General features: G+C 40.5%; 1 protein-coding gene across 4 annotated transcripts in view; it reads right to left on the bottom strand.

The window, feature by feature from the left end:
• The window catches only part of stxbp5a (syntaxin binding protein 5a (tomosyn)), a 109,406-nt gene that overhangs the window by 56,455 nt on the left and 26,143 nt on the right, over positions 1 to 26,808 (bottom strand). For all 4 annotated transcript variants that reach the window (XM_065963450.1, XM_065963449.1, XM_065963451.1 and 1 more), the window contains 2 exons: positions 13,421 to 13,502; positions 11,936 to 12,036 (listed from right to left, as the gene is read on the bottom strand). In XM_065963450.1, coding sequence (XP_065819522.1) covers positions 11,936 to 12,036; positions 13,421 to 13,502 — 183 coding nt within the window. The remainder of the gene's footprint in view (positions 1 to 11,935; positions 12,037 to 13,420; positions 13,503 to 26,808) is intronic.

The following is a 26,808-nucleotide window of genomic DNA, read 5'->3' as shown; positions in this document are numbered from 1 at the left end:
TACCACTTATCCAGGTCAAAGCGGTCTCAAGCCAGCAAGATTTTAGAGCCACTCATTCAACCACTTCCCTCCCAAAAATTAAAGGATGCAGCTTCCAATAATTTCCCTGTTTTCATCACCGCTCCCTCACCTCCTCCTTTCATCCATCCATCAGACTTAAGGAGGGACGGGCTTCTAACCTCTCATTAAACTCAACTCCAGCTCTCCATTCATCTCCTCATCCCTTTTTCATCATTTTGTTCTTTCATCCATCCTCTGACTCAACCCCCCCAATCCATCTGAGGAATAGTAATGCGCACGACCTTGGTAATCTGAGGCTTGCTAATATTTCAAGGTCGTCCAGCTCCTTGAGTGATACTTCAGATTTTTTATTCGTACACCTGTGGACTTCAGGGGGCCCGTGGCGAGAATACAAAAGTACCTGCTTCATCACCGGACCATGTAGGCGGAGAAAATTAAGTTGTCTTTTGACAGCTTTATCGTCTTTGTCCACATTTTTTTTTTTTTTTTTTGAAAAGGGAGGACACGCTGGAGTACTTTCCACTGTTTAGCCGGAGATTTTCCTCGTATTTAACAATGGAATTAGTCTGCACAACAAGTGGGATATTTGAGCTGCTGTCAAGGAGGGATTAAGCAGATGTAGAATGGTATGTCAAGAAAATATTACACTGAGATAAAATGGAATGAGTTCTTTCCGTGTAATCCCATCAAGTGGTATCTTGTCGGAGTTGAATTAATAAAACTGTCACTAATTTTACAACCAGGCTCTGTGCTAAGAAAAAAAAAAGACTATAACCTCTTTTCACCATTCTTCACTTTTCTGAATTTAATCAGGTTTCAACCTCGTCTCTGAATGACATGAACATAGTAAATGTCAACATAGGGAGACCATATTGTAATTTCGCTTGTCTCCAAACATACAAATACAATACATTAGCCAATAGGAATGCTCTGTGTAAACACGTCCTTGCAGTGACTTTCAGTGTGCTCCCTCTGTGTATTAATGCTTCGAAAGCTTGTAAAGCCGCCTCAATCCCTCCCCTCCACCACCCCCTCGCTTCCCCTCTCTGTGAGTTTATCTCACAGGGTTGCTCCAGGGTTGTATTGTGAGTAGTAGCTCCACACGTGCACACATGCACACACACACACACACACACACACACACACACACACACACACACACACACACACACACACACACACACACACACACACACACACACACACACACACACACACACACACACACACACACACACACACACACACACACACACACACACACACACACACACACACACACACACACACACACACCATCCCCTTCTGCCCCACTGCTCTGCTATGAAACATGGACATATTCTCATTTTTTTGTGCAGGAGGAGGAAAGGCATCGGGGCTACTTGACATAAATCTCGTCAATGCAGTCCAAAATGTGCAGAGACACACAATGCCTGATACAAAACACAAACACACTCAGGTGTATTTACATATAGCATGAATATATATCCTAGATAATCAGATAGAGAGATGCACAGTGTTTTTTTTTTTTTTTTTGGTCTTATCTGACCAGGCAAGGTGACTCAGAACAGCATGACTTCTCTTGGAACCCTTCAAAAATATTTTTACATTCACAAGAGATTTCAGGAAAAAGAACATGTTATTCTTTCCCTTTACAATTCAAATACCAGAATTTGCAAATCTGCCATTACCAAGTGTCTATCCAATCCCAGAGTGACAGTGGAAAACGAGAAGAATTTCATACTTCTCCCCCTGTAACAAATACTGAAAATGAATGCCATAGAAATGAATGTTCGTATCTTGTTTCACAGTCTTCACAACTGAAAAAACTTCAGTAAATCTTGGTAGTAGCAGCTATTCCAAATGGAGAAGATGTTCTTCCAACACATCTGTCTTTCAGATCCTCCAAAGACAATTAAGGGAAAAACAGATTTTTGATAGTGATACTCCTATAACATGTCTTGAAACTGGTCTAAATTGGCAACTCTGCTCATCCTAGTAAAGGGGGAAAGTGTTACTTCTTAGACTGATCTTGTTCCATACATGCATACGTCGTGTTTTCTGATGAAAAATCTCCTCCTGCTGTCTTCAAACAGACATTTATCGCTCACTGTGAAACATTGGTGTGGAAAATGCCAACAAAGGCTGTTTCTGCTAGGTGCTGTAAGTCACTTTGTTTTGACAGCGTGTACATTAAATTGTACTATGTAAAAATCATCAGTCATGTTACTGATGGTCTTGTTTGCCTTTGTAGATCACAAAGAGGCATCCATATTAATATCAGTCTGTTTCATAACCAGTTCAAAACTTCCCCACAGGAGCTTTTGTTAAAAGTTGTATTATAGGATATTTTAGAATGGCCTTGTATTTAAAGGTATAGTATGCAACATTTTAAACAGCAGATATATAATTTATCCCACCTAAATCTATTGTTATGGAATGACTTAATAAACGACCTCTGGGTTTGTTGTTTTCAGTTCTGTGTTCAAACTGAAAAGACAGCATATTAGTGTGTAACTCAGAGGCTCAAACGTGTTTCATACATGTAGTTTTTTTTTGTTTTTGTTTTTTTTTACATGAAGCCCCTCCCGACCAACTGTTAGCCCTGCACACAACGTGGAGAAAGAGAGAAACGGCCCCGCCCACTATTCAGAGACATCCATTTTAAACCTTGATAACGTTTTTTTAACACAAAATACACAGTTGTTGGCGTAGTCGCCCAGAGTTGGTTTCCTGCTGCTCTGAACGAGACGTTATGAGACGTTTTCCGGACATGGCCAGAACCTGACGGACCTGACGGTTCTGCCGACGTATTACAGCAAAGCATGGAGCATAGTTGTAGGACATGCCCGTCCCGGCAGCTCTTTTAAGGACAGGCCCACCAGGGAGCTAACTTAAATTTTCCTGGGACTGCAAACAGAGCTGGCTAAGAAGACAGTTTCAGACAGTGGCTGAAATGAATGACTTTACTTAAGCCAGATGAGATACATAAGGAGGTTTCTGAGCTACACAACTCGCAACGCTACTCAATAGGTGTCCCAGACTGACATAATTAATTGTCATAATTAAGTCAGTATAATAGATCTCCTTTAAATCAAGACTTTTTCATTATAAATCAAGAGGATAGTCTTTTAGTTGGGTTCAGATAACAATAAAACAAAAGATCAAGCCAAAAGTGCCTCTATTTGCAACGACAGATACGTTTGCTTGTTGATTATTTCACTAATTTGAGTAAGAAAAATGTTTCACAAGTATGTTAACTAATGCACATTAGTCCTATATGAACTTGGTTTTTAGAGTCCCAAGCCCAAGAGCTCTTTAACTTATATGGGTAGTTGATCATTGAAATGCACGATGACTTTTCATGACAACTGGTAGTGTTGTCGTATCCAGTAGGCAGACTGTCTGCTGGGTTTAATGTCCTTTTCCATCTGCACAAACAGATGTGCCTCCTCTGTACATATAAGGGCTGGTAGAGATGTTTTTTTTGGTAGAACACTGTTTGCATACACATTTATCTTCATCTTTATTTATGTGCCTGTATACAGTCAGCTTATCTTCATGCATACATTTGTGTATATATACATCGTACTGCAACTGACATAAATTAATGTAACCACATACAACCCGTGTATTTATATATATTGCATGTTAATGTATGTTGTGTATAAATTTGTTTGATCTCTCTTTGTGCACACACGAGCTAGCTGACTGAAGTGTTGAGCGGCAGAATAAGAGGGCCGACTGAGAGGCAGTGTCAGAGGCATAATTATACAAATTTGCTTGCAGTTACAGAGGGTGTGCGTCTGTTTCTCTTCGCGTGTGTGTTTAAGTGCGTGTAAATAGGCACCCGGTTGTTTGCGAAACCGTGTGTGTATGGTTGTGTTCACACTTGTTGTGCATGCACGTGTCTCCTGGTGAAATCTGCAGCTTCAAGTGGTCACGACACACAAAGGCAGCTGCCAGCTTGGAGGCTCAGGGCCAAACACATTGCCTCAGTAATGACAGACGCCTGCCACACACACAAACACACAAACACGCATACACAGACACACACACAGCCCTGAGATTAACTGCACTGTGGACTAGACGTATGAGAGCATGGTTCACTGCAAATGAATTGAGTAGAAGGGGTACTTTAGAAAATCATCATCTGTAATGCATGGATGTGTGATGTTCCCATCAGAGCTGGAGCTCGCTGTAGATGGAGCAATCTGTCTGCCTCATATTAGAAAAACACCAGTTAGAATACTTTAATCTAAAAAGCCTTAATCTAGTGATATAACATTATTAAACAGCCCTCGACCAGGCATAATAATTATGCATGTGTGTACTACTTTAAAGGCAAGGAAAACTAATCAGTGTCATTACTGTATTGTAATCAAAGCTGTTTATGTTATTATTGGTATACAATGTGTACAATATTATTGTACAATAGGATCAGAGCACAAAAGACAGATATTCCTTTGGGCATTGTTTAGATTTGGTAATTTGGGAGACAGTGTGCAGATGACAATGAGACATAAAGGTTCATTAAGTGTTGAGTAGCCGTCAGATTTTTAGGAAACTGACCATTATTTTTGAAACACGCACGCATATTAGAAATAATGTCAGTGATGTATGATATCATGAGAATATGTGAAGGAGTCAGTTTTAATCAAAGAGTGAAGGGACTAGGAACGGTATCGAGCACCAGTAATCTTTTGGTTACGGTATGTGAAAGTACAGATAAGGAAGAGGACAAACGTTTCTTCTATCAGTTTTTATGTTAACATTCCGTCTTATTGCAGATCTTTCCATTCTCACCGGCTGTCGGCCAATCAGTGGACTAGTTAAGCTATTACAGTCTGATTTTGTTTCTATTATTGAGTATAATAAAATAGTTTGGATTAACGAGCTTTGGCCCGCTTTTCCTGTACATTTTAAGACTGTAGGTTTCCAATCAATATACAAGCATTAGACGGATGTCTGTCCATCTGTGCCAACCCCACCCCTCAGTGTGTGTTTGTGTGTGCGTGTGTGTTTGTCTGTGTGTCTACGGGCTCTCAGCTGAGAGCAGACTTCAGTGTTTGATAAACGTTAGCAAAAAAAACTGAAGAAAAGAAGAAATTTAACTGCACAGAGAGGGTTCGTCGTCATTAAGAAAGCACCTTCAAACACTGGAGGCAACAACGCCAACACAGTACGACTTGTACAGTTTACCCAATACACTATGCAGACATGTATGGACATTACCTTTATACATCATGGACAATCTACTTGAGATATTTTAGGTTTTGGTGCCTTTTATTTTTAGGGAAACTCCTTCTGGGATCAAACCTGAGATTCAGGCTATTTTAATATCTATATTAAGTGACTCCGATGGAAAGATTTAAGCAGCTAAATTCAAATATAATAAACTACGAGGGATACAGCCAAAAAAATGGACCTGAAGAGAAAGAAAATCCTATCTCAACCTCACCCTATGAATGAACTGAATCAGTTTCTTGATGCCCCTTTAATGTGAAAAAACTAGATGGTTGATATTTTTGGTTTCTGTGCTTCTCAGCGCTCCTGCAGAGATGAACCCTTAGATTGAGGCTGTTTCAGTTTCAATAATGAGTGTCCCTGAAGCAAAGATTTGAGTACATCAAATACGATAAGAGTCGGGTAACACTTAAAAATATAAATAAAATAATAACCATTAGGGGAAGAGCAAGTCTGCTTTGTGTTGCATGCTTTGATGTGTGCTAAATGTATAAGTGTTGACCCCGACTCCCCCCTCTTATTATACCTCATCACATCACCCTGCATTGGAGATAGCATCCACATCTGCAGTGCTGTCCTGTGAGGCCAGGAGGTGACGAGAGCATCCTACGCCAGAATGACTCGGCAGGATTTCTTTTTTGCGCTTGCTCCATCCCCGCACTCCTACCCACAGACTGACTCACTGCTCGCTGGCTGAGACCCAGTCTGTCTCAACTCCTCCTCTCCTCTCCTCCCTACTCTCCTCTCTCCTAGAGCCAGTGATCTGATGTGAATGGATGCTGAAGCTGGAAGGCTTTCTGCAACACTGCTTTCACCCATCAAGTCAAATTCTGATCAGAAGAAAGCAAGGATAGAGCATGAAGAAGGGAAGGTGGGATAGAAGGACCTGTTGGGAGTAGAGGAATAAGCCTTTCCATGATAGGAAGCAAAGAGATTTGAAGATTAATGGGTAAAACACAGAACATAGTTGGAGAAAAAACTATTTCTATGAGCCAAACAAGATCCTTTTATTGCCATTACTCATTCATGTTATTTAGTTTATCAGTGTAACCTAGAGATGCTAGTTGGCATACAGTTAACTCTATTAGCAATATTACTGTACAATGTAAATGTCAATCAAATAAAACTATAGTTTAACATTTAATAATAAAAACCCTTTCTTACGTTAATGTGAGAAATGTAAAAATAACTCATGTCAATGCACCAAGAAGGATGCTAAGTCCAGGTCGGGTTAGCCTAGCTCAGAAGCAGTGAATAGCTAGCCCTCGGTATCTCCAAAGCAAAATAAAAAACAACCTTGTGAATATTTTTTACAACTATAACATTGTATTTTGTTTCTTTAATTCCTACACAAACAACAGTACAAGAACGAGGAACCGTTGTGTAAGGGTCGTTGATTGCAGGCACTTTCATGGCTAACTCCTCAGAGTTATCACTGTCAAGTTTACCAGTTGGCAAACAGCGACAGAATGAAAAGCTAGCTGGATGGACACGTTCGCACTGGATAACCCCATTAAAGATGACCAAGATCAAGATGTTTTAGTATATTTAACAAGCTGTTTCCCTCTTACTCTTTCCAGTCTTCATGCTAAGCTAACCAACTCGAGGCTTTAGCGAGATAATTAATGATCATCAAAGTGTGCTCTATGTAGCTTTGAAATAGGCCTTTGTAATAATACTGCCAACATGTTAATTCATTAATTCATCAAGTATTCAGGGTAGTTTAGTGTCTAACTTAGCTTTTTACAGGCTGTTGTTTCTTTTCATTCTGTTGCCCCTTGTTAAGAAGCTGCTGTGGCAGTTCTGGTTGGGTGACTGTCCTTTTGTTAATGCAGGAAATGGCTGCCTTGTCCTCTACACCCTGACAAGGTAAAGTCAAGCACTGAATAAATAGCAAGAGGGAAAACAAAGGAGCAATTTAAACAGTGGGACAGAGCGGCAGTGGGTGACCAAGACCTTTTATATTTAAGGTTTGTTGAAGGTTTTACAGGTCTGACTAATTCAGCCCTGCAGTGAGGTAACTACACTATGTTATGGCTTCACTGAGACATCCATACTTTCTCCTAAGTGACACCAAAGCCATTTGGAAATTAACCAGAGGTTATTTCTTTTGATTATTATATTTAAAAGACTGGATCTTAGCAACAAAGGTGTGCATAGCTTTGATTAAATATACAAAAAAAAACAAAGCAGAGAGATATTTACAGCCTTAATAGCCAGAGGACATCTTAAATGCTTAACTGAATGCAATACAATTAACTGAGCCGTGTTATGGGAAAATAAAAATCAGGATGGGTTTAACAAAAACCTGATGGTCCCATTTAGAAAATATATAGTATTATATATGAAGAAGACTACGGAGAAGTGAATCAAACTGGAAAATGGAGGGCTGAGCCACTCACACACGTGAACATAATTGTATAGGGATGTAAGATGTGATTTTCTTCCTGCATTTTGTAAGAACCCGTTGGATAAAGAGAAAGAAAAAGATAGCTGTCTATCAAGATTTTGTTCTTCTACAATAACTTGCAAAGCCAAAAAATAGCATTAGTTTTAGCATATTTTCAGAAATAACTACATTGAACACACAAACACTTGTTCCAGGCACATTCTTAGATAAGTAATCAATATATTGAATCTGTTACATGCAAATCTGTTTAGGTCCTAGTTGTGCATACATGAATGCATACATGCATAGAACTACACCTGCGTACTCCTCTGCATGGTCTTGAGCATGGTGTGCTGTGCCAAAAATCTCAGGAAGATTAAGTACTTGGCATGTCGCCAGTTTGTCGCAGGACAAAAGGGCTACACATACAACCATGTATGACATGCATCAATGCACCTGACGCCGCTATTTTATATGTAAACTCAAAAAGCGTCCAGGTCTCGATACGCACACGCTTAATGCCCCTCAAGCAGCAATTCTGTCACATCCTTTTCCTGGATTATCATTGCAGTGCTCTACAGCCTCTTCTGTGTGTTTACGTCTGGCATGTGCACTATAGGCAGCTGCTGATGCAATGCTTTGAGACGCAGCTGCTCTGTGTTGCAAGTAACACATACGGAGGACAAACACAGTTACACTTGCGGGCAATTAAATTACCAGCTCAGTTCAGCAGTATGTCTTTGGGATGTGATAGGGAAACTAGAACCCAGCTAGAGAAAATATCTGGGTTTTTTTTTTTTTTTTTTTTCAGACTCCCAGTTGTTAAACTGAGAAAAGCTACTGGTATTCTGTGAGACTGCATAGCCCTCAGGTGCAGGTTAGCAGACTGATGTCTAATACTCAGATTAGCTAGTGAGTCCGTCTCCCTGAAGCTCAAGCACGGCATTTGCATTTTCTCCTCCAAATGTCCACGTCTTATTATGTATAGATGAGGACTGAAAGCCAGCATTTGTTCTCTTGAAATTTTAATGTGATGGGAACAGGGAATGAGGAGTGGGATGTATAGACCTCCTCCTGCTCGTGTTACCAATTTCACTTTGTTTTTCTCCTTTTCCTTCCTTTCCCAAATTCTTTAAGTACACTTCCTCCCAAGCCTCTTCCCCAAGTCCCGAGTCACTTTGCACATCCTCTCTCCTATCTTGACTTCTCATGAATTGCAGTCCTTTCACTAGTGAATGTTGTGACTCGTCTCTGTTGTCTCCAGGTTGTTGCATTGGACCTCAGCGCTTACTGAATGTCAGAGGCGGTGGAGCGCCTGCGCAAATACACAATGCGCCCTGGAAGCAGCTGCGGGTCACCTGTCTGTCACATCAGCACTGCCTCAGATCATTGGCTCTGACGTTTAACCCATGAAACACTTATCCCAGCGACAGATCACTGGTCGGTGACATGATTGGCTCTGATTGGTAATCATTGCATCTGTGTTTGGAGGAGACAGTGGAAACCTAGTTCCTTGAAGTAATCACTCAACTTGGAATTTGGAGTTTAGAACGATTTCTTTCTTGTTTGTTTTGTCAATTTATTCTGTTTTCAGACCGACATTATTAAATTCTTTTATCTTTATCTTTTAATTCTTATTAGAGCATGTATTACGTGTCGCTAGCTGGATTTAAATTATCTCCGTTAAGTTTTTTTCTCCATGTTGCCATGGTTAACCTTTTTTATTATAGAGTATGATTAAAAAATGTTTCCCTCAAATCATACTTAAGTTTAAAGCAGTATCAGTCTTGGTCACTCATGGACAATTTGAAATTGGCAATTTTATAAACTGCAGCTCAAAACCTAAATTATCTACTTTAGCTGCTTTCTAGTTAGATTTAACAACATCTTTTAATAGAGATGTAACGATTCCCTCAACTCATGATACAATTCATGATTCGATTCGCTCACAATTTATTTTATAAAATGAGACTGTAGACAAATTATGACTGAAAAAGACTCCTTTAGGGGCTGCAAACCCACTTGTCAGTGCTGTTTGGCCTTTTAATGTTGTTTTTTTCTCGCAACAAGGGGAGGCGATTGGAGCTTCTCATTGTGGTGTTGATTAAATGTTGCGTCATGTTTAGTGATAGTTCCCAGTCTTCTTGCAATATTTGCACACAGTTTTTGTCTTGTCTGTTATCTACTCACCACTTTCATTTTTTGTCTTGAGGAAGCCAAAATGCTTCCACACCTCCGATTTTAAAAGACGGTGGTGCGTCCTCAATTTCAAAATCTTACTCTGCTGCTGCCAACCATCTCTGCTCTACAGCTGCTGATGCTCATGATATTATTGCGATCCATTTTTGAGAGTACCGATGTGAATCTTGACACCTTTGAATCGGTTTATCACGATTTTATGATTAATCTTTACATCCCTATCTTTTAACATAGGAATTTTTGTTAAACATCCAAATTACATTAAATCTGCTTTGCAATAATATTAACTATGCTCATTTTTTTTTACAATAAAAGACTTATAATACAGCACATATCAAGACTATGTTTCCCCTTATTGAAGATAAACTGTAAGTGTAATATTTCTTATCATAGAATTTGTACCTTTTAATTTCACAGTCTTTTCATATCTGCTGTGTGTATTCTTTAATCTGTTTTGTGGTTCTATGTGTGTGTTTTTGTGTGACAACCAGTTGGAGTGAACCTTCAGGTGTTTTGGGTAGGTCCACACCTGTGCCCCACTGTGCGGAAAGCCTCCGAGGCAGAGAAGTGACCCAAATAATGAGAGTCAGTTACAGACCAACCCAAACAGAGAGAGAGAGAGAGAGAAAGAGGGAGGGAGAGAGAGAGTCGGCCTCTCTGTCACCTCCTTTGCCCTGTGCACAGATTTGCAGGCGTGCGGACACATTTGCCAAATGAAAAGCCGTCTGTTGGCATACAGTTTGAGAATCAGAGGAAAAACTGACGGTTCACACAGGCGGCAAAACTGTGACACTAGCCCTGCTCAGAAGGACGCAGTTCATGTAGCACCAGAGCGAGTGTGAAGTCCTCATTGAGAAGGGAGAGGAGAAAGACAGAGTAGAAGGAGATGGAAGAAAAGCAGAAAGAGAAGGAGGAAGAGAGTAGGGTTAGGGTGGACACATGAGCAGCTTACAGATTGTGATTCCACAACAGCGCTGTAAGTTCTGCCGTCATAATGCCTTTGTTCTAACACATTGTATCCGTGACAGCGTTGGTGTCCCAGTGTGGGGTTTCATATTGCGTTACAGTGTTGCAAAAGCGATTGACATGTGAGCACACAGCGGGAGCTTCACATATATAACACACAGCGCTGTTCTGCCCCGCTGGCTCTGACGTTACCCATCGCTACTGTCTCCTGCTGTCTCCCCTCCGGTAGGCCTCTGTTACTTCCTACTATGGCGGCTAAGTAGCGGAAGGACTTCTGCTCAGTGTTTCACACACTGCATATTGAGGTTTACAGCTACAATATTGGATTAGCTCTTTCTATGTGGTTCATCTAACCCGTCTCAAAGAGATCAACCTTTCTTCAGCTCATGTCCAAAACTCAAAAGACGGCGCTGTGTAGTATTGTCAAAGTTTGATGTCTCACCATAAAACAGGAAGTTACTGTTGCTCAGTCCAAACTGCCTCAAACTTTACTCATTTGAAAAGTGTTCCCTTGTGATAATATCTGCATTCTAACACAGCATACTTGTACTGCGTCTAAGAGACATGACAGTTCACAGCTTTTTACAAAGTTGAGGTCTGATAAAAACATCACTGCAGCTGCACGCTTCATGGCTGTGCCCCAACCCGGATATGAACCCTGTTGTGCTCTTTCACTCCGTACACCAACAGCAGTACAAAAAAACAAAGATTTGTGGCCTCATACAAAGTTATGTGCTCGAACCTGCTGGCGTTACTTCTCAGAATTCTGTTGTCATGGAGAAGTAATCCAGTAACCAAATGCCACAGAATTGCAAGTTGGACTGCTACAGTACATAACTTGACTTAAATCACAGATATTCAATTTAGCTATTCAGGTTTTTTAGAATAAAGAGTTAGGCTAGCAGTTCCCCCCTTGCTACCACTTTGTATGTTTAGCTAATGAATTCAAGACTAGCAATGTGATGAATTTAAAAAAATAGAACTTCACTATAAAGTACATGCACATACAGTATCTTTATAGTCAAACCTTTTTTTTGAATCTAGAAGTATTGGGTTTAGTGAAAACATGAGCTTGAATGATTATTAGGTTTTTGTTTTTGGTGCATTCCTCACCTCTCTTTGTTGAATTTAAGGGAGTGCAGGATGGCTGGTCTCTTCTGCCTCAGGTTCCACAGGTGAACACTGTCGTCAGCCAGAGCACTCACCAGCGCTCCCTGAGAAGAAATGAAAAGAAATGAAAATTAAACACAAAGGACAAGTTTATACTCTGAGATTATGCAGCCTGTGCAGATGAGCCTCTTTTTTTTTTTTTTTCCTGTTTGTGTAATCTCTCTCTGTGAGCATGACATGCATGAGTCAGACTGCCTTCCCTGGACGCTTTAAATCCGGCAGCTTTCTCCCAGGTAACAAGGATGATTCATGGGACGTATACGCATGTACGTGTGTGTGTAGGAGGCAATAAAAATCGTCTTCATCTGCCTGAGGGGTTCGTTCAAGCTGCTGAGTCACAGTCACACACGCGCACACACACAACAAACACACACGACTAAGCATGAAATACTGCATAAATATGAAGTCAAACCAATTTATTATCGTTTTCTTTCATATAAATCAGAAAGCACTCATGGCATGTTTCCAGTCTGTCAGGTGACACTTGACAAAATTCTGCAGATTTTTAGTGTTGCGTTTGTATTTGCCTCCTGTGAGGCTTTAGTACAAAGTTTGTATGGGTTGTGTCAGTTCTTATACCGGTATCATTATTGTTGCAATAATAAGTGGCAATAATGGTGTTGGAGGAGACCTCTGTGTGGATACCAGTACTGATATCAGTATTTGAGACATGCTCAGTTATAATACTAACACTATGTGGTCATCAGAGGGCTGCATCTGTGTCAGTTCTAAAACAATAATGGGTACTTAAAGCAGTTGTGATTACATACACATTATTTTATCAAAATAAGTTGTAGAAAATTGCCTTAGAAAAGCAAACCTCTTCATATCCTGACCAGGTCAAATTAGAAATACATATCAAAGAGGAATATGACAAAGAATTTCTGTTGCAAACTTTTGACACTTGACAGTTTAAAGTACTCTCTGCTTTGAACGCAGATCTCAAAAAAAGGGACTGAGGATCATTGCCTAGCTTTAATATCAGAGGCATTTGGTCCGATGATTGACTCTACCCTTGGCTGTGAGGAATATAAGGCAGAGAATAGAAGTCACTGTAATGGAATAAAACAGTGAGTGATGTACGACCAGAGGGGGAAAAGCAGATAAGGGTGCTGAGTTACTTTCACACAACCAATGTGATCATTCATTCATTCCCTCTTCCCTACAACAGTACACTACTTTTTGAAAAAAATTTAAGGCGTGAAATGTGATTACCGGGATGAGCATTCATAAATAAGCCCTTAAGTCTTACTTTATGACATTCAGCACAGAGGACTGTTTTTTTAACAGACTCCAGTAGAACACTGAGGAAAGATAATAACATACCTCTTTTTTACTATAGAAGAGTCACCTGTCTTTGGTAGTACTGGACTTATAGGTGAAGACACAATTCAATGGTGTAACATAGTACAGTATTTTGTGACCTACCTCGTTGATAAGGAACTGTAGCTGGATGACGGCCGATCCACTCTCATGCTGACAGTAGCACTCCACACCTGGACGACCAAACCTGAAAGGTTCTCTGTTAAGGAATGTACAGTCCAGCAAAGGGAACAAACAGCTTGTATTTGTTTGTGTAGACAGCCCAGCAAACTCTTAAAGTAGCAGCATTCATAGTTTCCCTACCTTTCTCAGTAGCTTGATGATTGTGTCACTTTTTCTTTCCACTCAATAGCTTTGCTTAGCGTAAGTAAAATGACAACCCTCATACATGGATGTTTATTTGTTGCAGTCAGAGGTAGTTTCACATTAAAAAGTAAGGAAGGAAGGGAGGAGGGTTTATTTATACAGCACCTTTTAAAAAACAGTCATCACAATGCCAGAGATTTAAGTACAACATAGGACGACATTCGATAGAAGACATTCAAAAAGCAGCTTCAATGTAGTCAGCTACCTTTTGCTTCCACAGTTCACTGAAGGAAAGCAGCTTTAATGTTGTGAAGCTTGTAACTCAGCACCAAACACTTTCCAAATAACCTCGCCCAACGCTGACAATATGCAAGAGTTCTTTTTTTCCCCAGACGTACTGCAGTTCAGAAAAAGCGTCTCAGCTTGTCAAGGTTATTTTGTTTTATCTCTACACCCGACTGGAAGGTCATAAAATCTGATATCAGGTTATCTATTTGCAGAGAAATGTGTCTTTATGGTCGACCAACGCTTACACACACATCGCCGACATCAAGAATTATTGCAGGACGTCACCTTTTCTGACTCAGAAGCACTTCTGATCTTTGAACACTTAGGGTTTCATCGGGGACATTAACATTTTCAGATAATTTATGTATAATATATAAAATAAGAACACTTAGCAGTCAATTACCGAGCGCGACATGTAATCGTAGGGTGCAAAATGTCTGGGAAATACTGAGCCATGCACCTTATTGCAGTTATATAGAAAAGAAGAAGTGAGTAAGTAACAGGGATATACATAGATAACGGGGGTTTTTTTTCAAAAACTGGGAAAGATTGCGGCACAGCACAGTGCTGCAGAGAAAGATGAAGACTGTGGCAGGGCTGATGGGGAGAAAGAAAGGAAGGAAGGAAGGAGGGAGGGAGGGAGGGAGGGAGAGAGAGAGGACTGGAGGGTTAAGATATTTAAATATATAGAAAATGAATCAGCAGAGAAGAGGTGGATATTATGTGAGCAGATCAGAAAATAATAATAGCAAGGAGGGAGGGAGCGGGGACACAGTTAGACAGAGATGGACAGATAAAAGATGTAGAGGAGAGGAGAGGAGAGGAGAGGAGAGGAGGGGAGAGGAGAGGGGAGGAGAGGAGAGAAGAGGAAGAAAGGATGGAGACTGGAGGTAAAATAACAGAGACAAAGAGAATAACAAGCTTCTTCTCTTCCTGCAGAGTGAATGGGTGAGCTTACTGATTACATCCATTCACTCTTCCCATGACTCGCTGGACTACAGTGGATATGGCAATTTTTTTTTCATGCAGGGGTCACATAGAGGTGTGACACCCTGGGGACAGGACTACGGCTTGTCATTAATGTGTTTGTGTGTGTGTGTGTGTGTGTGTGTGTGAGGGTGGGGGACTGTAGGTTGTGTGTTCCTTCATGTAACCAGCTTCTGTAAATTGCCTGCAGAGGTATCCAAGTAAAACACATGCAGCGACTTATGAATACAGATTTATCTCACTATAGAACGATCTCTCATTCATTTACATAGAAACAGCAAAAAAAGGGAATTTGTTCAATCAAGCATCGAGCAGGAAAAACAGCATCACATGTTTGGGAATGACAACAGCAGCAGCAGCAGCAGCAGCCGCAGCCGCAGCCGCAGCAGAGTAAACAAAACCCACCAAAAAAGAAAATCTAATTCAAATGGCAATAATCAAGTCCTCCTCTTGCTCAGTGCAAACTGCGCCTTCAGTCCCCAGACGGGCCCCGGTGTAATTTATTAAGCTCTAATGCATGTAATCATTCCTGAGGTGTGCCGTGGCCATCCCAATGAATAAAGCCACCACATTAACAACGCCTGAAACACCACACACCGTGTCTCTGCTCAGCCAAAAGCCTCCAACTCACCCTCTGCATTATTTGAACTGAGATACAAAACACAAGGTTATTTGAGTAAACAAACATAATAGGTATGTAATGTCATCCCTTCTTCACAGTCTCATCCTGAGGTCCAATTTATTTGTCCCCTATCTCTATGTGACCAGTGACCATGATGTGCTTTTTGTTAGCTTGGCTGAATGTGAGGGAATTTCTAGTCAAGTTTCGCAAAGATATCCAGAAACACAACACCAATGTGAACCCTTATGTTCCTTTGTGTCACCTTAATCTTTAAAACAACAGCTGTTTGCTTATAATGACTTCACATTTTCTGAATATAAAATCAGTGTTGTATATAACTCAGGAGGTACTAAATAATAAATAAAAAAAAGCCCTGGCTCTAACATCCCTGACACTAATGTTGCTTAATCCTGCCAGATTTATCACAAGGCCAGACAGTTCTGAAATCACTGCAGAGCTCGTGCTTTTTTTGCCCCATAATCAGGTATCAGTGGCCTGCAAAAGCTACCCCACAACTATTCAGGTGGATTATCTCTGCCCTCCTCCTCCTGAACAGGAAATTAAAGCACTGCAGCTCTAAGCCAGTGCTGCCCCGACCAGGGGAAATATCAGCTTCACTGGATTTCTGCCAGTAAAACCTCGGGGGGGGGGAGGATTGAGCAGACCTAAAAACCTCTGGGGCAACACCAAGTCAATGATGATCAATAACTTTTTTATAAAACATGTGAGTCGGTAGCCTCTGCCACTGCGATAGGTATAACCTCATAAACAAACATTACATGGGATCATCAAGATCAGCAAATACCAATCTTCAAAATCCTGCAGCCTGCTTTGAAGTTGACAAAATATTGTATATTTCTGTTTAGAAGTGAAAAAGTAGTAGTATATTTGTGACTATTTTCAAATAAATAACCTATCCACATACAGATGTATACCTGTCAGGTTGAAATAAAACGTCTTTAATTCATTTATTATGAATGACGCCGAGTAGACCACCTGCAGTACCACAACAAACCACAATGGGGCTGTTGCTAATTATTTTGAGGATGGGCGTTCTTTGTCTAGTCTGCAGGATTCTGATGTCTTCCAAACAGAAAAACACAAACAGATCGCTTATGCATTCCTATAGCTTGACCAAAGTGACCAAAACAAAATGGTAACTAATACTGTGTGAGTAGTTAGTCATTAACACCAGATTTGAAAAGGGAAAAATATATATTTAAATGTTCAAAACAAACTTAAACAAACTCAGTATTACTTAGCAACTGTTAGTACTGAAGATACAGCATTAAGGGCTTTATAATAAAAGAAGTACTCTGAACATAAGAAAAAAGAAAAAAGCTATTTGGCAGAATGCAACCATTCAGTGTCATAGCTCGTGGATGGGAACTCCCTGTTTTCAAACCAAACCTTTTTTTGGTTGGCTTTTTGCTTTGCATCAAAGTTGCCTTTTTAATCCTTTTTCTTTCAAATTGGTCTCAATGCTTTTTAATATCTTATTGTCATGTAGTCTTTAAATTGGTATTTTATTGTGTTCTTTCTATGGTTTTAAAGTTTAATTGTCCAATTTAGTCATCTTTAGTTATTAATGAGCTCACTAAATACATTCGGATTGGATTGAGGGACCATAATACTCTCTCATGACTTCCCCCTGGGCGACAGTTGACCCTAAAGGATACTGCTTCTGGTTAAAACTGTCACATACCTGCAGAGCGACATCAACACCGATGAAGGTCAAATGGGGAAGACAGGGAGAGCATGCTCTGCTCTGATCGGCTCAATTAAACCGCATGGTTAAGCTTTAATAAGGTTTAAGAAGTGGTTCAGAGAGGGTAGCATCTATGTTATTGTTTTTGACCAAAGCATAAGAAATAGTCTGCTAAATTCTTTCAGAGTAAAAAGTGTTTCTACTTGTGATTCCTGTAGCAGTGTGTTTCATCTTCATAAACTGTGATAAAAAGTGAATTAATGAATGGAAAGAATGATACAAATTAAGCATAACTTTTTTTTGAGACTATTTTTCCAACACATCTTTGTGTTTCGTCTCTGCACAGAAAGCTGTTGAGCACCGTCATCCTCCTGTGTCCTTCATATACTCGACAGTACCTGTGTGCCGCAGCCAGTTTGGTTTGGTCCTGGCGACAGTTCAGTCGATCCAACTCAAAATTAATTAATTTGAAAACTCTTTCCTAATGTTGCCGGGCAACCACATTCAGGGCCTCAGAAAGAAAGAGAGGGGGGGATTTAAGGTTGTGCTTTCTAAACTGCTCATATTGCCTTCTCTCTGAAGACAGGCAGTCATCCCACAAGCACATTATCATGAAGCACACACACACACGCACACACACACACACACACGTAATCAGAAAAAAACATCCTCGGAAATAAATTCAAACCATCAAAGACCGTCACTGTCTTCTGCTCATGTTTCAAGTGAATGCTGGAATAATAATTATCTTACACATGCAGAAGGCAACCACAAGACATCCAATCCAACAGCAGAAGACTCGGCTCTAATGCATTAAGAGGTCCGCAAACACTTTGACCATGGACTGAGCTTCAATGCAACTTAGATACGGCTCTGTACAACATGTGCACATTTACATGTGATGAATTCAAACACCGATACTTGCAGAAGTTCTTGCACAAGGAAGCTGAAATGGTCATGTCAGATTTAGTTTGTTTGTTTTTGGACATTTTTAATCGTATAGGATAGATGCTTAAGAGTCAGGAAATGTTGAGAGGAGAGAGTTGGGAGTTTACATGCTGCAGAGGAGAGAGGTCAGATTAGAACCCACCGTTGAGGACTACAGCCACATGGCTCTAAGAACATAACCACTAGGCATAAAAGAATGCTGTTTTTAATTGCATTTCCACAGTCAGTGAACATGCTTAAAGCTGAGTAAATAACACCAGCAATTTTGAGCTTGGTTTAATTGGAAAAAATTGGTGTTAATCGATGAAAAGAAAATGGAAGAAGTGGAAAGGAGAAAGCCTTTACGACTCCATCTTTATGTTATAATCAGACAAGCTTCCAACCAACTGATAGAACAAAACATATAACTATCTGGTTTCAGGCACAGGTTAGGTTTCAGCACACCTGCTGTTTATCTTGATTCAGGTAAGTCTAAATAAATTACAACAGAAAATGAAATAACACATTTTCATAGCTGTCTGTCTGGAAAGTTTTTCTTACTTTTGAATAAAAAATGGTTTATTTATACCTTCCAAGCATTAGATTTTTCCCATGTGGATGTTGGTAAGAAGGATATCAACAAAACAAATGGCCTAATGTGGAAAATTAGAAAAGGGAGTGGCATGAGTGAACCCTTTAAAATGTTAGATTGCATTCACCTCAAAGACGAGTAATCACAGAGTTTCTGAAAAGCAATCAACTAAAAACAGTCTTCACTATGAACATACAGTTTCATGACGACTGCTTTAGATTACAAGATGCCATGTTTATGAAGTTATTCCACGTTTCTATGTGTACATTTGTGATATAGTGTGCTTCTGTGTGTTAAATATTTCCTGTTAAGAAGTTCAGAATCAAAGCACAGATGCTGAAGCTTTAGAGGCAATCCAAATCCTCACATCATTCTTACAGTGTAGCTGTGGAAATCTATACGGATTTACAGTATATAATGGTTGTCTTGCTGACTAGATTATTGGCCTTGATTCTAGATACATTGTCCATCCATGCATCGTCTCAATCCACGACCAGAAGAAGAATAACCACTCCATCTAAGCAGTAACAGTCTGTCTGTGCCATTTATTCAACTGCCCTTTTCTGCTGCCCTCAATATGCGATGGTAATTCAATCTTTAGCCATGCAGCGCGTAAAAAGCTTTTACATTTGTTTTTGTAAACCTGCAGCACCGGGGTAGCTATTTACTACTGCTGTGTCAAAATGAGTTTCCTATAAAAATACATGTTTCCTCTGGCGGTGTGTCTGTGTTTGCTTCGATTTCACGGCAGGATGGGAAATAGCATAACTCCAATTTCTGCTGGTTGTTTTTCCTGTCATTGACTTTGGAGAAGGCAAAACAGCATTTACAAATATTTCACTGGAGTCAATAAAGACAATCAGTCCGAGTGCCAATAATAAACATGAGTGTTACTTTGAATTCAATGCATTTTACTCACAATATTTTCTTGTGGGAGGGGGGGGTGGAGTTAAAAAAGGAAAGATGTGACGTCACCAGTCGAAATTTAAATGACAAGACACATTGAATATTAAATACAAAAATTACCCCCAAAAAGGTAAAAGTAACCTAAAAAAAATTGGTCCCTGACCTTGGCTGAATCTTGAAAAACGACACGCCTCACTTTGCATGAAAAGTTCTTTGACATCTCAGAAGTCATAGTCAAATCTTTTCTGAGATTTTAACAAACCTGACCCCGGACTTACTCTGCAGTGCCTCTGCTGCATCCTCATGGGACAGGCTCCATAAGGAAATGTGTCACAGCTGCTGACAAGAGCATTTCTCATTCCGTTTTAACCAAGAGAGGTCTCTTTGAGGGCCCGGAGCTGCACTGCATTGACGTTAAAAGCAGACAGACTGACCGCGGGCGGCAATGGGAGCGAGACATGAAGACGGAGAGAGAGAGAGAGAGAAAAACTGAGAGCAAAAACAAATCTGGAGAGTGGGTTGAGGGCTGACATTTTCCCCAGCTATTCTCAAAGTCAGAGTTGACGGATAATTCTCTTTATGTGCTCCTCCTCTTCGGATATTTGTTTTTCATTGAAGCCACAGGCAACTTTCCAAACAAATAAAAGGTGAGTCACTGGGTATCTGGAGGAGCAAAAGTTGTCAGAGAGAGAACTCGCCGGGTGCATTGGGGAACAGGCTGCAGGTTTTTATGAAACTGCAGCATCCAGGAATACAGTAGATCACGATAAGTGTAATTGAATAGGGACGAGACTGTGTTTCACATGAGAGGAGGGCTGGCTATCTGCTTGTCTACCTACCTCAAACATGTCCAGCCTCTGTGTATTTGTATGTTTGCGAGAGAAAAACACAAAAAAAATGAAAGGGAAGATAGGAATAGAAAGCTAATGAGGGGTGGACACAGAGTGATGAAAAATGACAGGGAAACAAAGAGATGGATGCAGAGAAAGGAACAGGGAAGCAACCAAGCATTTCAATGAGGACTACAATGTTATAGAGAAAAAAAAAAGAAGAGGAAACAGGGGAATGGAGGGTAAAGAGCAGAAAGAGAAAAGGGTGAGCCACCGGGAGAAAGCACCAAAAAAGAGTGAGCCCAGGAGCGCAGAGTTGCTGTGACGTTCGGCCCCGGGGTGACGTCAAACCCAGCCACTCATACATCACTCTGCTCTGGGAGGGAGGCTGTGCCACAGGGAACAGGCTACTCTGCAAAGGCAGCAACCGGGCGATGGAATTCAAGAAGAAAAGTCATGCAAAAATAGTGGTCAAATAACATGTGAGCAAAGTGATGGGCAGGAGAGGGGGAATTAAAATGCTCGCAAAACAATACATCAGGAGAAAAGGCAATAATAAGAAAATCAACAATCCTTCAACCCCCCTCCCCCTCCCCCTCCCTGCCAGAGGCTGCAACAGGCTTCACATCAGCTGCTTGTCGACACATTACTCAACTCCTGTTTGCAGGCGTCACCCTACAAATCATCCATAATGCTGAACCCCACCTTGACCTCAACCTAACTGAGCGCTCCCATGTCAGCCATCACCTGCCCTGCGGCTGTTTGCATCAATTCCCAATGCTGCTGAGTGAGCTGCTTCTCTGGGATCATGATCCGAACCTGCACTGTGGCCTGCACTCAAGCTATTACCAGGCACTTAGCTCTGACTTCCTTAAGTAAGCATTTATATCAGTCCACCCTGACTTTGCACTTTCACCAACATTTATTATATTTTATTATTTTTGAAAACTTTAGAAGGTGCCTTATGTTTCTGCTTTTTACAAGTCATTCTTATAAATCGGATTACTTATTCAGTCCAGGGGCGTTTCTAGAGGGGGGCCGGGGATGGCATGGGCTCCCAAACCTGAAATTTGATTTGCCATCTGAGGTTCCAACCAATAAACTTTGGGGATGTAACAACATCATCAATTCCACAATATCCCAACACCAAAGGTGTCTTGATACTGTCGTGGTCCTGTGACGGTATGAAACGATAGGTCTTCCGGGAATTTTTTTTTTAGTTTTGTTTCAGCCACAATGGAGCTGAGCAGAGGGAACGCCATACGTCCCATCATCCTCTGCCACCAAGTTTGTGTATTTTTTTATGTAAAAAAAAAAAAAAAAACCTACGCTGCAATGTTTATCATGCATAATACCTAATGTTAGCCAAATAAATGAGACAAAATGGTAAATACATGGCACATAGACATGGTAGCATGTGCACACATAATTCCTATCACCCCTGCATAAGTGAGTGCCCAAGTTGGGCTTCCCAAACAAAAAGTTCTGGGCAGGCAAAAAGTTATTTTGACGCATTCTAGCACAGTTTTTATGCCATAAAGCATATGTCTGGAAATGTACTGCCTCAGATCAACAAAGCAGCACTGCAGAAATGAAAAGCATATCCAGTGAGTGTCTAGGGACCTCTCTTTACAATGCTGACATGGTTTTCTTGGTTTTGATGAAAAACAAAACATGCTCTGTACAGAAGGGGGTCAGTGAAGGGCATTTTTTATTTTTTGCTGAGCAGCACACCGGTCAGTGAAATTTGAAAACATCTCAACTTGAGCAAAAAAAGTAGAGAGGGGGTGGGGGGCTTTAAACAGGTTTTTAGCTGTCGCTTAGCAACAGCAGGAACAATGACAAGCATTCTAGAAAGATGCTGGTGCACGCTCCAAGCTTAAAAAGCTCTCTAGGCAAAGGTCTTGACTTGAAAGGTTTACAAATTCTGGCTGTAAGGCGGCTCTAAGACCTATTTGTGTTAATTTGTTTTCCTTTCCCCTCCCTCTGCCGGTCCGTTCAAGTAGCATCGAATACATCAATGACAGAGAGTGTAGGGAAGCCATGCTCCCTCATGAATATCACAGTCACACATGGAGAAAAGGCACACGAGGACTGTCATGCAATCATACCGAGAGTGCACCAAACACAGAGCAACATATACACACCAAGAAAAACCAGGAGCTGAGCAAACTGGTGATTCATTTGTTTAACACAGTCCTTGTATAAATAATCTCCCTTGACACGTTTGATTTATTATGCAGGCAAACAATTAAACTGTGATGGGGCCTCTGAGTGTTTGTCGCTGCCTCAGCTCCCACACACTCACCTAAGAAAAAGCACTGCGATAAACACAGAGAGGGAGAGAGAGAGAGACATACATAAATCCATTGTAGCCCCCTGTCCCCAAGATTCATCTCGATGACATTCTTGACAATGGCCATTTGCTGAGGTGAACAGTTCAACGTAACAGCAATCCAAATTCAGGTGAAAAATGAGGCTGATTCTCAGAGGGCGGGAAGATGCAGCACAGTGAGAATTGCACTGGTTGTGTGTCTAAAATAAATTGGACATTACCAACTTAGAAATAGAACAAATAATATATTTGGACACTGATTCAGTTTGTAGTATAGACAACATTTTAGCCACTATGCTCTTGTCTTCCTCTCTGACCAACAAGCACAATGCTGAAACAAAAAGAACAAGGTGAACTTTCAATGAACTACTCAATTCTGAAGAGTTGTTCCAATGCTGAAAATGTTACAGTCACAGATACGAAACCTGAAAAAGATACTGATACCTATACTAATAGAGTTGATACCGATATGGATACTAGGGATGTGAACCTTTCCTATGAAAGACACTCTGATCCAAATCTCAATTAATTTACGGTTCATTGCTGGTTTGTCATAAAAGAGACTTAGAAAGAGACTTTCATAAAAGAGACTTTTATGACAAAGGCTTGGCGTCCAGTACAAAAAATACTTCTACATTATGTATGTAAAGACTTTATCCCACAACCATGCCTGGGTGTCTAACTTTAACAGTTAGTTAGGGGGAGAAACATAAAAATGTATTCCTGGCAAATAATTCTTAGCTCTTCTTCAGTTCAAAAACTACCAGAGCAGAACATCTCTATAATTAAGACCTCTATTAAAGAAATCATGTCTATGGTTTAGTCTGGGTCATCGCCAGCAAGGCGTGCGGACACAGTGGTGCTAAAGTGTAAATATGTAACATCCCCCATTCTGTAGGCCTAATGTGGATTGTTTGCTTCTGGATCTTGGCTAGATTTGCCAAGGCATAGGGTGCTAATAACCCGGGACATCCTCTATTTTTAGCAGGACAACTCGGCACTGCGCTACTGTACAGCCAGTGTGAGGCCAATATCTAAAAAGACATAAGACAGAAGGAGGGTTGGGAAGAGTATAAAAGGAAGGAACGTGATTTGAATATACACTAGTGGAAGAGACCAAAAGAAGGGAGGTTGAGAGCAGAGGAGCAGAGAGGATGAGATATGAAATCTAGGGAGGAAAATGGAGAATAGGTGAAATAGAATTGGAAAGATTGAGGAAACTGAACCTGGGTGAAAGAAGGAGAAAATAAGTTAGACTAAAAAAAAAAAAGAAAAAAGCCAAGAAAATACAGTCTATATGACAAATATGGACATTGGGGTACAGACTATTTATAGATTTGCTACAGCAACTGTTTAAAAGTCTCAGTCATGTGAGGGTGAGAGACAGCAGCTTAACAGAAATCAGAGGTTCTTCTATTGTGATCATGCAAAGCCAGTTAAAGGATTAAGTTCCAACAGGCAATGAAGTGAAACACAACAATTTCTCAGGAAGTGACAAGTGGCTGTTATTTCTACATAGAAATGTTACTATAGTGCATGTTGTTGCCTGTTTCGAAGGAATTCTGCTGATATTTATTCAGATTTTATGAATTGAGAAGCAGGAATTACATTTTTTCATAGGAAACAAGCCAAGAGGAGGCTATCTAATTTAAGGTAAATTTGCTGTTTGGATTTGGGTTTGTACAGTTTACAGTTTTCTGTTTTGATCAGCATTAGGTGCATAACTCACATAGCGCATAAAATCAGGTGGGTACAAGGTAAGTATGTATAAAACACGAGTTCTTGCTCGTGGTCGAGTGCAAGGACATCGACTTCATCTGCTGCTAACACGCTAGCGCTCTGAACCCCACTTGGCCAATTACAGCATGAACTTGTGGAAGCAAAAGCCCTCAACCCTCTCTGCAGGCCACATTTTATCTGTCCTCTGTGGTTTCCAACTTTACTGTAGTTTCTGAGCTCCAGCTACAATTCCTTCAAAAGTCCACAGGCCCAGTAGCCTATGTGGTTAAAGTGGACTTACCTGGACTAATTAAAAGTTGGGCTGTTGCCTCAGGAGCCCAATTTTGACCTGCTGACCTCTTCCTCAGATTTTTGTCTTTCTCTGCTTTCCAAAAAAAATTAGCCAAATACTTAACATCCATTGTATCATAATGTAAAATATTCACTGATATAAAACTAAGATTATTAACTATCTATTCTTTGATTAGCTTTTTAAAGATTAACCTGCATCATCAGATTTTTTGTCAACTTTGGGTGGCAGAAAAGCTTTTAAGAGAATATCGGTTGTTATCACTACTTAAATTGATTTAGCTGTAAAACAATTGCTAATGAGACGTAGTGCGTAAAAAGCAGTTAGCACTATACCAATTAAACCTGTTTTAAATCAAGCACTAGTTCTGCTTAAATGTTTGTATTAGCACTATTGATGTTAGCTTTACCATTGTTCAAGTGCCTGCATAAGTATTGTTCTAAGCATTAGCACTTTTCAAATATAGACATTTAAATGATTCACTGCTAGCATTGATACTATTCTGATGTTAGCATTAGCAATTATTTTGATGTTGTCACTACCAAATCAATATTAGCACAAACACCGTCAAAAACACACGCTAACCATCAACCACAAACACAGCTAACTATTCTAATAAGCTAAAAATCCCTGGCAGCTATTTCCTGCCACCATTTAACTCTTGTTGATATCTTAAGTGATATGAGGGGAAAGACACATCAAATGGCATGCCTTCTGTTGCCATGGCGCTTTCATACGCTGTTTCCCAGTTTGCGCGAGCACAATGAAGAAAAAGGAGCAGAATAAGCTGGTGGCTCTTCTCTCATTGTGCGACTGTGTACTGTCATATGACCAAAACTTCAGTGCTGTTCGGAGCAGCAGAGGCCCTACTTCAAAATCGATTGCGCGTCAAAAAAAAATCGGATCAGAATCCGCCTGAAATCGCCGTGTATCTCTGGCTTAAGGGATACTTAAGTCTCTGCAGCTCATTCCACTTTTACTTTTCACACATCCAGCCCACTGTTGTCATTGGATTGCACATATTGAACATGCTCACTATGAAAACAAAGTGTTCAATCCATAAACAGGCTATCACATAGTCCAAACAATAAGGGTATCTAATGCCTGACAGGCCACGGAGACGTGTACAACCCTCTCCAAGACATCTGATCAATTTCACCATGTAAACATAATGTTTATACAAGCTTGTTATTGGATGCGGTGGATGCGTGTACTGTACTGTGGATGGGGTGAAGAGGTATTTAAGGACAAGTATCGATGTAATTCTATACTACATACATAGAATAGGAACCCATTAAGGCAAGGCTTTCATCCTAATGCTAATTATGATCCATGTCTGCCTTACAGTACAACACAGAGTTTCAAGGACATAAAAAAAATGCACCGTAAGGCAGAAGAGGAAAAAAGGGAAAACTAGAAGAACAGTTTCAGAGACAACCCCCAAGTGGGCATTTAAAATGAGGGGCGGGGGATAACTTACAGAGAAACATGGTTTGGCTTTACAGAGAGAAAGTAGGGGGAAAAGAGGGAAAGTGAGCTGGGGGAAGAAGATACTGCAGGACTTAAAAGTGTGTGACTGGGTTTTCTCCTGTCTATGAATAATGGATGTGCTGAAAGGAAGCCAGCATATGCATTTAGATGGCTTTATGTACAGCCCTCTCAAAGTGGTAGCAAGGAAAATGTTTGATTAGAATATAACTTAAAGCCAAATTAACCTTTAATAGATTCACACTGCGAGATTACGAGTCTGTGTTTAAACACAAGCTAGCAAAGGAAACGGAAAGCATCTGGACGAGGGGGGAGCTTTCACGTGGAAAACGTCTGGTAAACCAATCTTAATTAAAACCCTGCTGTACCAGATACTGTATAGTGCACAACCAAACAGAAACTAAGTATATTCCTGAAGCTATCCTAGCCACATACCGAGCAGGATGTCAAGGCAGTCAAAGTGTGTGTTTCCTTC

Source organism: Labrus bergylta, chromosome 15 (assembly GCF_963930695.1).
Source record: "Labrus bergylta chromosome 15, fLabBer1.1, whole genome shotgun sequence".
Classification (NCBI taxonomy): Eukaryota; Metazoa; Chordata; class Actinopteri; order Labriformes; family Labridae; genus Labrus; species Labrus bergylta.
Note: the sequence above shows the minus strand (reverse complement) of the source record. Positions and strands in the feature narration are given on the sequence as shown.